The 13,611-nt window shown below is 52.6% G+C and overlaps 1 protein-coding gene across 8 annotated transcripts in view; it reads left to right on the forward strand.

Moving 5' to 3' along the window:
• The window catches only part of RUSC2 (RUN and SH3 domain containing 2), a 57,912-nt gene extending 44,953 nt beyond the window's left edge, over window positions 1-12,959 (forward strand). For 6 of the 8 annotated variants that reach the window (XM_064736899.1, XM_064736897.1, XM_064736900.1 and 3 more), the window contains 10 exons: window positions 533-1,321; window positions 1,790-2,014; window positions 3,186-3,329; window positions 4,231-4,307; window positions 6,356-6,530; window positions 7,207-7,312; window positions 8,323-8,369; window positions 9,305-10,280; window positions 10,884-11,057; window positions 11,363-12,959. In XM_064736899.1, the coding sequence (XP_064592969.1) occupies window positions 533-1,321; window positions 1,790-2,014; window positions 3,186-3,329; window positions 4,231-4,307; window positions 6,356-6,530; window positions 7,207-7,312; window positions 8,323-8,369; window positions 9,305-10,280; window positions 10,884-11,057; window positions 11,363-11,543 (2,894 nt within the window). In that variant the 3' untranslated portion in view covers window positions 11,544-12,959. The remainder of the gene's footprint in view (window positions 1-532; window positions 1,322-1,789; window positions 2,015-3,185; window positions 3,330-4,230; window positions 4,308-6,355; window positions 6,531-7,206; window positions 7,313-8,322; window positions 8,370-9,304; window positions 10,281-10,883; window positions 11,058-11,362) is intronic. The other 2 variants (XM_064736902.1, XM_064736904.1) reach the window with 2 other exon arrangements.
• Window positions 12,960-13,611: the final 652 nt, after the last annotated feature.

The raw sequence follows: 13,611 nt of genomic DNA on the forward strand, positions 1-13,611 counted from the left end.
GGAAGCAGGCAGCCTTTGCTACAGCACCAATATATTGTGATGCAAGATGCAGAGCTGCAGTGCTATTGCATGTAATGCTTATGCTGGGCTATGCAAGTCCACAGTGCATGTGGGAGGGGACAGTCCTTTGGGATGAGAAATCTGACTCTACAACAAAGTGTTGGGCCTTGACTTTGTGGTACTGCTTGGGCAGAGGCAGCTCAAGGGCAGGCACCTGATCCCATGGCTTCGTGCAAGAGATTGGGAAAGGATATGAAGCTGGTGACCCTACCAGGACAGACAAGGTCCTGGTGCGGTGCTGTGCTCTTCCAAACAGCTGGAACTCTGCACTTGGGGCCACATGTCTTTTATCTTGCCAGCCCTTGATGTGTGCAACCAGTTCAGACTTGAACCACTCTGTAACTGGTCTCTAGCTCATCCTCTTCCTCCTGCAACAGACAGCTCATTCCCTTTTTGCCTGTATTCTGCTTGGCTGAGGATGATTGTTACTCTGCCCATTCCTCACCCTTTCTTCCCCTTTCTCTCCCTGAAGGTGGTGGCACAGACAGCAAGCCTGTGGTACGCTACAGCAAGGACCAGCGTCCCACAACTCTGCCTATCCAGCCCTTTGTTTTTCAGCACCACTTCAGCAAGCCACCCAAGGCACGTGCCCTGCACAGCCATTTTGCCTCCAGCCTTTCCCAGCTCTACAACTTGTCCAGCAACCGGCCTGCCAACCAGCAGATCTCCACGTCCCAGTGCTCAGCCTTGGCCACCTCGGCAGAGCAGGCGGCGGTGGCGGGGAGCCAGGCCCATGGCACGCTCGTGACCCAGCAGCGCTCAGCAGACGGAGCTGCCTCGCGCGGCGATGGGGGCATCAAGAAGCCTGGCCCCGAAACAACCCGTCCGTCCCCGCTGGGCAGCTACTCCCCCGTGCGGTGCAACGTGCCTTTCTTCCAAAGCGTGGACTCCTCTTCTTCGCCCACTTCTGAGAGAGCTGAAGACAGCCAGCCCCCCAGAAGCAGGTCCTGCCCCATCTCTGCTAACCTGCTTCCCACGAGGTCATCTCCTGCTGTCAGTGCCATGCAGCCCTCCAAAGCCACCAAAGCTGATACTCTGAGGCAAAAGGAGAACCCCAAGCTTATTCCCAAGAAGGATGCCCCGCTTGAGCCAAGCCCACCACTCTCTGAATACCGACTCCACAGTGGGTCGCTTCCGCCCCTCTCGGTGGGTGGCATGTCCATGAGCAGAGTAGGAGGCCATGCAGATTCACACTGGAGAAGTGGCAGTGAGACCAGCAGCTCTGGTCCCCTGAGCAGCATGGGAATACGGCCTGTCAATGGTAGGTACCCATCCTCCAGGACCTGCTAGTCTGGAGCATCTACAGCTCCCTGTAGCTCTGTCTGCTCCCTATAGTGTCACCATTTCCTGTAGCCACAGACCAGGATAAAAGCGCATCTGGATGCTGCAGGAAGACCTGCAATAAGAGCATGTCCCTCCAGTCGCAGCTCCTACACTGTGTCTCCAGAGAGTGCAGTGTGGGCTGCTGGTCTTATAGGACCCCATGCCAGGTGCTTGCACCCCGAACCTGCTGCCTCTGTGCCTGCATCCACAAGGGCACCCAAGCTCGTGCCCTGCTTTGCCAGGCAGTGGCATCCACTTGTCTCCATGTGCGTGTGCTAATGTCCTGAAATGCTGCTGGACCTCTGAGTAATGTGCTGTCTCTCTTTCTCTGTCCTCCATCTTTCTCTTGCTCTCCCTTCCCGTTTCCCTTCTGCATCCTCCCGTGTGCTCTCGTCATCCTGTCTAGTGCTCACTGCCCGCGGCATCCCAGCGAACCACCTCTCCCCCCAAGCACTGAAGTGGCGGGAGTACAGGCGGAGGAACCCCCTGGGTCTGGACCGCGTTTCAGGGCTGCCCAGCTTAGCGGGCAGCCTGGACAGGAGGCAGCAAGAGCCTCGGCTGAACCGGGGCAACCCCATCCTTGAGCTCCCTGGCGCTCTCAGCACCAGCCATTTCCACTGCAAGCTGAACGGTGCGCACCACCTTTCTGCCGGGGGGTCTTGGAGGGAGGTCACCTTGGGACTCAGTTTCCTTGAGGCTCAGGTTAAGCTTGGATTCATCACTGCTGTGCTTGCTCAGAGCAGGAGGGGCGATGCATCTCTTCGCAGTGAGGCTGAAGGGTTCAAGAGGAAGGTGAAAATTGCCTCACTCGTTCAAATCTTTGTGGGGCCTTCCTTCTCCATGAGGTGAGAGCAGTCAGGTCCAGCTCTGAGCTGGGTTGAAGGGCAGAGTGAATGGCCCAAGAGCCTGCTTAGACCCCAGTAAGTGCTCCTGGACTGTGGTTAGCTTGTAGTTTCTCTCACGCAGGAGTTTGGGCCCTTGGAGATCTCAGATCTGTGCCCCATGGTGCCTGACCATCCAGTGCCCCAGCCCTGACAATGTGCTGGGTGCTGAGCTGTAGATTTCATGAGGCAGCTGACAACACTTAAGACCTTCCCAGGACTCTGTCTTCTGCAGGCTTTGCCCTTAAGGTCTTCCCTGTCCTCCAAAACCTTGCAGGAAGGGCTGACAGGGGCAGGCTGCTTTTGACTGAACCTCTGACGCTCCTGTGGGGAGAACAGTGTGGTCTGTCTGTGGGAAGAAGAGCATTCTACAGGCTAGCCTCAAGCCATGGAGGGAATTCCTCAAAGCCTTATGCCTCACTCCACCAAACCAAACAGTTTCTCCATCTTTCAAGGGAAAATGCATAGCACAGAGTCAAACAAACAGAAGTCAAGCATATGGAGAACTCCTGTGTATGTCACCCTTTGAAAACAGAGGCCATCCCAGAGAACAGACAGCAAACATGCAGGTTGTTGTCTGTGGATGCCTGTATGCCACAAGTAATGATTTTCTCTGTGCTGACTTCTGACCCTGCTTGCAGCAGCAAGGGAAGTCTGGTGCAGCAAGGTTTCCCTTAGCCCTAGCCCATGGGAGTGAACCTCCCACAGCATCTTCCAGAACCTGTGGGCTCCCAGTCAAGCTGGAGGTGGTATTGGGTAGGCCGTGGGGATCAGCTGTGCAGGCACACTTTGCAAACCACTGCTGGGGTAGCCACAAGCCTGTAGCCTTGCTGTCCCAGCAGAGGACAGGTGGCATGAAAACTGCTGCTTGGGTGTGTGGGACTGGGGCTGATTCTTGTCCCCTCTGTCTTATCCCTGCAGGGCAGTCTATGAGGCAACTCCAGCTTACCTACAATGACTTTTTCCCTGACTACTTCTCGCTAGCGGAGAAACCTCCTGCTGAGTTCTGCCTCTCCCCAGATGGCAACACAGAGTCCATCTCCATCGACTTGCTGCAGAAGAAGGGTGAGTCCAACCATCTCTGGTGGACCATGTAATGTGCCATGGAGTGTGCTTGAGCTGCTTCTCCCAGGAAATGTGATTAGAAAGGATCTTAGGTGCACAGGAATGGGCAGAGAGAGCAGACAGCACAGGAGTGTGACCCTAAGGCAGGGCATGCTGCCACCCCAGGCTCTGTGTACAAAGGTAAACCTGTGTGTATCTGTATGATGTTGCAATGTGCTAACCTGAGATTTTGTAATTTAGGTTAAAAGTCTGTTCAGTCCTACATAAGTAGTATAAAATTGTATCAATTATATAAAAAGGTGGGAGAAAAGACTCCAAAGCAGGGCAGGATATGGCTGTGGTGGGATCCATGCAAGGGGCAGGGCTGGCAGGACTTGAAAGCTGATTTGTTACCATTTCAGAGGCAAGGGATGTGCAGAAAGGTTCCCATGCCTTTGCCAGCTATGTGCTCATGATTACCAGGTGGCAGCTTTCTCTTCTGTTTCAGTTCTGTTCTCACATTATCCTGGTGCAAGTGACAGATTATACACCACTGGCTTGATACTGAAAGTCATGACAGAACCTGCCAAATGCAAGGCTTCTGCCCTGCCAGCCTGTGGCATCAAGGCAGCAAAAGACACATTGCCTCAGATCCCATCTCTGCTGCCTCAGGCATGGGGCGTGGAGGTGACCCTTGGGAATATTGACAGGTTGTCCTACTGGCAGCCTGATAGGTGAGTGCTGGAGCCAGCAGGAAGAGTTTTGGTGAGGATTTAGGAGAGTCTTCTGCATGGTTTTTGGCAGAGAGGGCTTGTGTGTAGACATGGGCTTGTAGTGCCCCTATATCTGATTATTTCCAGGAGTGTTTTGCAGAGTCCATCCCAGCAGCCCCTCAGCTCTTCGACCTGTTGTTTTCCACTAGGTCTTGTGAAGGCTATCAACACTGCTGTTGACCTGATTGTGGCTCACTTTGGAACCAGCAGGGATCCAGGGGTGAAGGTATGTCTTGCATCCAACTCCATTCTGGGTGGCACAGAGAGTAGAGAGCAAGATTGCCTCTCCATTCTCTTCTAGTCAAAAACTACAGGTTATCTAACAAAGGCAGGAGTAGCAAAAACAAATCAAACAAAGGTGATGGCACACCGTGCAGCAGATAGTAAATCTATAACAATTCCTGCTGCATGCTGCAGTATGTAGATGTATTTAAAGGAAGATCAGAAAAACACAGGGAAGTTACGTGTATTAAACGTATAGGAATAATGTCCAGCTTAGACTCTGAGTTGGAAGTAGTTGTAGGGTGTGAAAGTATAAAGGGCAAGTATTATGTACGTTTGTTCTGGTTTAAATCTTTCTTTATGTAATTACTCTGGCTCTTCATAAGAGGAAACACCAGACCAGCTGCCCTTCTGATCTGATGCAGCACACCAGCTCTTTTTTCTCACACAGTGGAGAGATGTGTTTCCCTCCTTCACATGTCCCATGACTCTGGTCTGGCACTGGTGCCAGGGTACAGTGCAGTGTTCCCCATCCCTCAGCATCTCACATTTTAATATGAGATACTGAATAATTTTAATAATGATAAAAAAGTGCATCAGACTTCACCCATCTGGGGCAGCTGGTCACACCCATGGTAGCCCTTACCATGAATGCATTTAGCGTATTTAGAGTATATCTAAATGGCTGTGTTAGGCCCTTGCTCCCCTCATTTCCAATTTCTGGAATAACACAGAAGTGCATCTAGGTTGCCCCAGAGCTGGTTGTATTTGGCCTGTGCTCCCTCATCCCCTGTTTCTGGAATAACACAGAAGCAGAGCAATTTTGCTTGTGTTTGCAGCAGGCATTGTTTGCAGTCCTGTGACACCCAGCATGTTTGTGGTGCCTCCTCTCAGTGCTGAATGCCTGGCTTCAGTCAGGCGACTCTGGGCAGCAATGTGACACTATTTGGACATGACAACTCTCCTGGCATGCCATCCCCAAGGAGAAACCTGACTGGGACAGATTCCAAAACCATTCAATCTTATCTCAGAGCCCAGTGTAATTTTGTCCTAATTACAGCTGTTTCTGATGCAGAGATTGCTGTGCAGCATAACTGGAGCTGTTGAGATTCCCATGGCTTTTTAGGGCTTCACTGTGAATTTCCAATACTTGCAGTGTAGGTTTGGGGAATAATTGCAACATTCCCCCATTACTTTGCTTATCAGACAATGCTGTGGTTTTAACCTGGCATTTCTTTATACATCAATGTGCCAGGGCTGAACATTCACCTGTCAAAAGGCAGCATACATCCCTGCTGCTGCCATGCTCAGTGGATCTGACAGGATTATTCCTGAGCCAAGTTCAGTTTCAGTTCAGGGCTTTTGTGAACCTGTGCCAACTGGTCAGTATAATTCCAGCTCCGCTGGTAAAATCTGTGCCCTGAGCACCATTGCCTGACCCATTTGGATAGACCCCTTGGCAGCTCAAAGACTGTAAGCAGCAGAATGTGTCCCTGCTCTGCTGGTGCTGGGCTCTTACATGGGCTCTTACATGCCTCCTCTTCACCTCAGTCTGAGCTCTGGCCATCCATTTTGCCCTTACCTGTATATTTACAGTAATCTCCAGGAGATAGAGCTTGACATGTCACTGAGTTAAGTGTTCTAGAACCCCTCAGTGGTGGTAGTTCTATGTGGGTTGGTGCTTCCTAATCCAAAATTAGCTGCAAGAAAATCTACAGCAGCAGGAATATTCTCAGCTCTTTTCTTCCTCCAGCAGGAGAGCCTTGTTATCCCTCTTGGGAGACCCAGGCATGCTTTCTCATTGGGATAACCTCTTCCAGCATAGGATATTCTTTTTTCAAGTTACTGCCTTTTCCCAGCCTGGGGAAGAGCTTGCAGAGAGCGTTCCAGAACTGGTGTATGAAGCATCAGGAGTGAAAGCAAAGACCCTCATGTTCAAGGAGTTGCCTGGATGTTGCTTGCTGGGTGTCTGTAGTGGGACTGAACTGTTTCCATGCATCTGTACTGTGAAAATGGTTAGCAACACTCTCCCTGTTGTCTGTTTTCCACTAGGCCAAACTTGGGAACAGCTCCGTGAGCCCCAATGTGGGGCATCTCATCCTGAAATACCTGTGCCCAGCTGTCCGGGACATTCTGAGTGATGGGCTCAAGGCTTACGTCCTGGACATGATCATTGGCCAGAGGAGGAACATCCCCTGGAGCGTGGTGGAGGCGTCCACCCAGCTAGGTATGGATGCTGGGCAGCAGTGCTTGTGGTATTTGTGGTTGGGAGGTGCTGGGGAAGGTTGGCTCTAAGGATGGGGGTGCAAAACACCCGTTTTCCTGCTTGGATCAGGGTGCACATGTGCCATTTCTTGCAAGAAGGGAGGGACTCTGCGCTGTTCTTCCCAAGTATTTATTATCATTTCCCCTGAAATTTGCAAATTCTCCCGTAACAGGCCAAACCAATAAAAAAAGGAAGGAAAAAACCCCAACAAAATTAATTCCACATTGGTTTCTACATCATACTGGGAAGCCTCATAGCCTGACTATGGCCAATCTTGAGCTTTGCAGTTATCTCTATGACTGCAGACACCCCAAATTATAAGCACACACCACAGTATTCTCTTTACACGCTGATTTTGAGCCAGTGGCTATGATTGGCACTGAAGTGTGGGAGGCAGGTCCTTGTGGTAATGAAATTTTGTCTCCCAGAGTTCTGGAGTGGTGGTTTGGGATGCACATCTTCCATGTGCAGTCTAAGTGTTGGTATGGAGTGAGCTCACATTGGTGTGGTGGAGAGGCAGGGCACACACAGGCATGCACACCCAGACAGTGTCTGTCTTGCCTTGATGCTCCATCCTGTGGTGCAGTTTTGGCTTTGCTCACCACAGCTAATCTCAACAATTTGCTCCTCTCCACAGGGCCCTCCACAAAGTTGCTGCACAGCCTCTACAGCAAGATCAGTCAGTACACAGAGCTCACCAACCACACCATGCGGTTCAACGCATTCATCTTTGGCCTCCTCAAGTAAGCAGGACCCCTGGGGTGGCTGCACCTCCCTGTCCAGGGCTGGCAGCAGTTGTTGGTCCTTGACTGCAGGCAGGCAGATTTGACCATGAAACAAACTTAAGAATCTGGGAAGCCACTTCCCAGAAGCAGGCTAGGGAAGGAAGAAGCTGTAAGTCTCAGAGAACTCCTTCCAGGTCAGGAGTGAGAATGAGTGGCTGTAGCCAAGTGAAGAATTGGGTCAGTCTGTTGTAGCCCCAAACATCAGGTGAGAAGACTCTGTCCAACTTCATATGAGGTTAGACATAATATATGTATGAGTTACTCCTGGAAATTCCTCTTTAAACCAGTGTTTCCTGGAGCTGCAACAGATCCCAAGGCATGAGGTTCTGAAGGAGAAATTGCCCTGATCCAGGACTCCAGACTGGCCCTTCTAATTTGCATAAGGAATGTGCACACTCTGCTGTGTTTAATATGTTTTTGTGGGTGAAGGGATAAGTACTGCTAGGATGGTGTTTCCCTGCTCCTCTCTGGTGGTTAGCAAGAGCTCTGGCAGTGGCAACAGAGTTCCCAAGATCTCTGGGAACTCTGTAGAATTCCTCCAGGCAGGAGCAAGCTCTGCCCAGCTCTCCCCACGCAGGGTGACCCCGTTCTCCTCCACTGGCATATTTTGGGCTGAGCTACCAGCACTGGTCTTAGTTTTGTAGATCATTTGCCTCTTCCACAGCAGCCTCTTCTCAGCAAAACAAAGCTCTATCAAGGACATTGGAGGAGAACAGTGAGGAATCATGGTTATTTGTGGTTCCAGTTGCACATTTAAAGCTGTGTAGATGTTCAGTGACAGGGCTGAGTGTCTGTGATCAAGGCATGCGGATGGGAGCGAGCCACTGTCCTTTCCCTCAGGTTCACAAGCTCATGCCTTGTAAATGCCCTTTCCCAGTCACACTTCTTGTGGCAGATCCGTGAGGATGAATGGGGTTAATGGATTTTCACTGTTTCTTTCTTACCCTGCTGATTTTCCATTCCTGCAGTATCCGGTCCTTGGAGTTCTGGTTCAACCACCTTTACAACCATGAAGGTAAGAGCCTGAAGGCTGTGGGTTGCAGTGGGAGCCAAACTCTGCACACATATAGAGCATGGGATGGAAATGTGTTTCTCTTGTTGCTCTCTCAGCTTGGGCTGCTCTTCTCTGCCCTGAGGTGAAGGACTAAGCTATTACACAGTCTCAATGTAGCAGGGAAATCCCAGGTGGAAGTCCAAGCATCATGCAGCTCCTTCCACCTGAACCTGGACTTCCATTCCCCTTCCTACCCACAGCTAGTACCCAAGGCTGTCAGTGCAGATCCCTCAGTCCATTTGTAGGAGGTCAGATCTATTCCTCTCCAAATTTCTATGTTCCCTGCCCAGTGCCTGAGAGTTTTGTATGCCTGGAGATGTGCGCACTTACCTGAAACTTTTCAGGCATGGAAAATAGGGAGAAATGGAAAGGAAAACCTGACATACAAAAAAACAGATTTTACTGGATGTGCCTGTTTTATAGCAGGATAGGATAGGATAGGATAGGATAGGATAGGATAGGATAGGATAGGATAGGATAGGATAGGATGAATAGAATAGACTAGACTAGAATAGAATAGAATAGGGTCTGTGCTTATTCTGGCTTTCTGAAGCAGAAGACAGCCATCTATTAGACCATAATTAAGACCTGGAAGTGTGAGCAAAAGCTGTGGCTGTCGGGTTATTACCATCTTTCTTTCATGGCATTTGGTGGCAGAGGTCATCTGGGCTGATAAGTCTGCCAGGCAAGTACTATGTGCAGGTACAGTTGGAAAGCTCTGTCTGGGCCAGTTGCTGAGAGGTCACAGAGCATCTGATGCTCCCTGACCCAGGCCTGAGCCTCAGGCTATGACCAAAAACTGGTGTGCATCTCCTTTCCTCATAGCTTCAGCAGCTTTGTGGTGGCTTGGTAATGGTGGCAAGAGTGTCTCCTCTAATTAATGTCTTTTCCTACAGACATCATCCTGGCACACTATCAACCAGTGGGCTTCTTGTGCCTGTCTCACAGTGTGTGCCAACCTCTTTTTGAGGAGCTCCTGCTCCTACTCCAGCCGCTCTCCCTGCTGCCCTTCAATCTAGACCTGCTCTTCGAGCACCACCTGATGCAGATGGGCAAAGAGCAGCAGCAGCAAAAGGAGCTGCTGCGTGTGAAGCAGGACCTGCTGCTTTCTGTGCACTCCACCCTGCAGCTGATGCGGACCCGGGGCAGCAGTGAGGATCCTGATGGCTGCAGCACCGCCCCTGAAACATGCCAAGGGGGTGCCAGAGATGGCGACATCTCACCAGGACACAGCCCACAGCAAGCTGTGAGTGAGAAGAGGGTCAAGGGAGTGGGGGCCTCCTGCGGAGAAGGTGACAGGGAGGAAGAGCAGAGCAAGATGCGAGAGAGCACGTGGGAGGGGAAGAAGGACAAGCAGGCAGGCTGGTGGTACCAGCTCATGCAGACCTCTCAGATTTACATTGAGAGTTCAGCCGAAGGCTCAAAGTTCATCCGCTCGGAGAAGAAGAAAGCAGCTTTGAATCCTGCACCCCGGTCAGTGGAGACCCAGAAGGCACCACCTCCCCGAGAAGGGGTGGTGGAGGGTGCAGAGGCTTGTCCCATTGCTGAGGGCACCTTGGAGGAGAGGCCCAAGGCAGACAGCAAGCCAAGTCCTGAAGCCGTGGAAGAGCCCTTGGAAAAGCCCCAGCAGGTAGTGGTCGGTGAAGAGGTGAAGGAACGCAGCTGGCCCTTCTGGATGGGCAGCCCCCCAGACTCTGTGCTTACAGAGCTAAAGCGCAGCAAGGAGAAGGAGGCTCAGCAAAGAGTGGGAGCAGCAGCAGCATCCCCCCAAGAGGACAGCAGCACCAGTGCATCAGAGGGCAGCCAGCCCATCAAGTGGGGACACTTGTTTGGGTCCAGGAAGGTACAGAAAGAGCCCAGACAACCAAACAGGTAAGGGCAGGGGTGGTTTGGGGCTGAGAAGGGCTGGTTAACCTGGAGTATGGCAGCACAGGTGGAAGTCAGGCCATGACCTGACCACTGGGCAACACCATGGTGGTACATCAAGGGTCTGTAACCCTGCACAGTCCTGCCAGCCTGCCTTAATTCCTCTCATATCCTTGCTCAGTCTATCTCATAGGCTTTCCTCTTCTGCCTCAGCTGTCACTGCCTTGGCATTTAAACCCTGCTACATGGCACCATTATCACCCCATCCCTCCCAAAACTACATGTTGAGAACAGAACACAGAGCCATTGCTGTTGCTTACAACAGGGGTGGGGGGAGGGTGAAGTTGCCAGTAGCTGAGACCCCTGTGCACTGCCTCTCCCTCTATTCACCCTTACTGCTCCTGAAAATGACCACTGGAAATGTCCTTCCCAGTCCAGGCTGTGGTGTTAGATCTGAGCCCTCCCTGCCTGGAGACCCGGGGCACTCCCTAGCAGTGCACTCAGTGCGTGAGGCCAAACCTCAAAGGCGTGACCTTGCCATGAGAGCACCTGCTCCGTTTCCTTGGGTGCGCTTTGCTGCCACTGACTGCTTCTGTCTCCTCCTTCCAGGCTGCCCTCCGGCTGGCTGAGCTTGGACAAGTCCGTCTTCCAGCTGGTGGCCCAGACAGTTGGGGCTAGCATGTGGCGTGAAACAGCCCCGGAGCCAGACCCTCCCCATCCAGAACCACCTGAGGCACCTGCTGTGGCACGACCAGTCCAGGGGATGTCTCCTCACCCTACCTGGTGAGTGACACCAAGTGGACAATCCTGCAGGTGCTGGAATGTGTTAGGTTGAGGGTGGCACGGTTCTGCCTGTTGCAGTTTGCCTGGCCCTCTTTATAGTCATGGACCAGAGAATGGTTTGGGGCAATGATGCAGCTTGTGCATCGATCCACCACAACTCTGCAATCTGCAGGTGATGGGGAGCTGGGGGGGCAGCGGAGAGCCTGGATGGGGAGGGAAGCAAGGGGTATTTTCCTCTCCCCCTGGGCCTGTGGGTGGGGTGGGTGTCCTGAGGTGAGCTAACCCTACTTTCCTTCTTCCTGCAGTGAGGTGAAAGCTCTTTGCCATCACATTGCCACTGAGGCAGGACAACTGAGCTTCAACAAAGGGGATATTCTGCAGGTCATCTCCAAGGTGGATGGTGACTGGCTGCAGTGCAGCCTTGGCTCCGAGAAGGGACTGGTGCCCATCATGTACGTCACCCACCCTGAGGACGAGGACTATTGATACGTTTAGGAGGCCAAGCACAGTTCCCTGGGCTCCTCTGGGGTAGCCTACCCTGCCAGAGGAACAAACACAGCTTCTTGCTAGTTTCTTACCTTTCCTGCCATTACAGAATACAGTAACCGTAGATGGTTCCTTCTTGCTCCTCCTTGTGCAGCTGCCAAAAGCCAACTTAGCCCCCCGGGGTCTTCTGTGAGCTGCACCTCGTATTGCCAGGCATCGCCATGCATGCAGCCACACCAGGGACCGCCTGACCCCCCCCTCCGCTCCTCACTGTCTGCAGCACCCACAGGCCATGGACTTGTACATTACAGGAAGCCAGGCAGTCCCTGTCAGGGCAGCACTGCCCCGCAGTTGGGTGCTGGAGGTGCAGGATGCTGGCCGTCCCCTGCCGGGGGGTGGCAGTGCAGACTGCAGCATCCATCATCCCCGGCATCCTCAGCTGAAGGGGTGGGAGCACCCTGCGTTTGCAGGGTCCCTGCGAGGCTGGGCTGATGGGTTGTGTTTATTGGGGCACTGCAAAGTAGGCTCCCTCACATCGGAGCATCCCTGTCCTAGTGTGCTGTAGTGGTTTCTAGTGGGTTGTACCGGGACAAGTGTCCTGGCAGTGCCACACTGCAGGGCTGGGGCTGTGCGTGGCCACAGCCAGGGGAGGGGGACGGGGTATGTGTGTGAGTGTGGAGCAAAGGGGTGTGAGGGGCTGTGAGGAAGGCACGGGGTTGTTCAGTGTTACGTAGGTCCAGGATGGGTAGTGCCACCCTGTGCAGAGATGGGTGCTTTGGGGGGAGGCCGTGTGCCCTCCACACTGAGCAGGGAACCGGTGCCTGGGAAGCCCTGGGATGCTCAGTGGAGGGTTCTGGAGGGGAGGGAATGAGGGCAGGGTCCCTGTCTTGGGCTAGGGGTTTGTGGGCAGTGCTCTCAGCAAGTAGATTGGGGGTGCTCCTAGAGGGAGCTGGGGAGCCTGGGGAGGGACGGGTGGTGCTCCCTTTGGCACAGGGTTTCTGGTCTTGCTGAGCAGTGCCGTGGGGTGGGGGGGATAAGTGTTGTGCACAAACACAAGGGGATACTGGAGGTCCTGGGGTCCTTGGTAGAGGCAATGCCAGTCAACCCCTTCCTTGCCATGTTCATGCCGCCTGCTGTAGTGGGGATCTTCACCTGCCTGTCAGGTGGGGAACAGTGTTAATGAAAGGCCATGCCAGTATTTGGTGCCATGGCCGGCTTGACGCTGTTCACAGCATCGTGCCTGGGCTGGCTTCACCATGGCAAGGGGCCCTGGTCTTGCTAGGTTACCTCCTGCTTGTACATCGCTTAGCGGATGTTGCACCATATTTAATTTGTATCTCCCTGTTAGAATGAGGTGTCTCGCCTTTATTTATTTCTTTATTTATGATGCATATTAATAAAAAAGGTGCTGATTGAGCTCCCTGCTACCCAGACTTATCATTTCAGCACGTCCCTGTGAAGGGTCTGTGGGTTACCTGTGCTGGGACACTGCACTGCAGGCTTCCTCCTGCATTCACCACAGCCTCCACCAGAACTTCAGGAGGGCACAGGTTGCCCTCAGCAGTCAGACCTGTCAGTTCAGGCCTGAGGGGTAGAGGAGTAGGCACTACAAATGATGCCTTGGGGAAGCAGCGCTGTTTGGGGTTCCTTTTGCATTGCTTGCAGCCACCCAAGCAAGTTTCAGACAGGAGATCACACCATCTCAGCCTGGAATCTGCTTCTCCTGGATCATGGGAAGGTGAAGGTGAAGGAGGGGTTGTGGGCTGGGACCCATAGTCTGGGACAACCTGGCCATGAGTTTCAATGGCTGTGGGTCACTCACCAGGAAGGACTCCAGAGATTCTAAAAAGCTTAGACTCAAAACAAACACTGGGCCTCCAAGTCCATTGTGAACCCCAAGAACCACTTCTCTTTACCCCTCAGCAGCTCAAAAGGAGAAGGGAAGAACTCTTCTCTTGACTCCAGGCTTCGCAGCAAGAGCACCATTCCAGAGTTTGTTACATCCACGAGGACAAATGATGTGCACATGTGCAGTGCATCAAAGCTGCTGAAAAAAATCTACCACTGA

The sequence above is a fragment of the Zonotrichia leucophrys genome, chromosome Z, assembly GCF_028769735.1.
Source record: "Zonotrichia leucophrys gambelii isolate GWCS_2022_RI chromosome Z, RI_Zleu_2.0, whole genome shotgun sequence".
NCBI classification, from domain to species: domain Eukaryota; kingdom Metazoa; phylum Chordata; class Aves; order Passeriformes; family Passerellidae; genus Zonotrichia; species Zonotrichia leucophrys.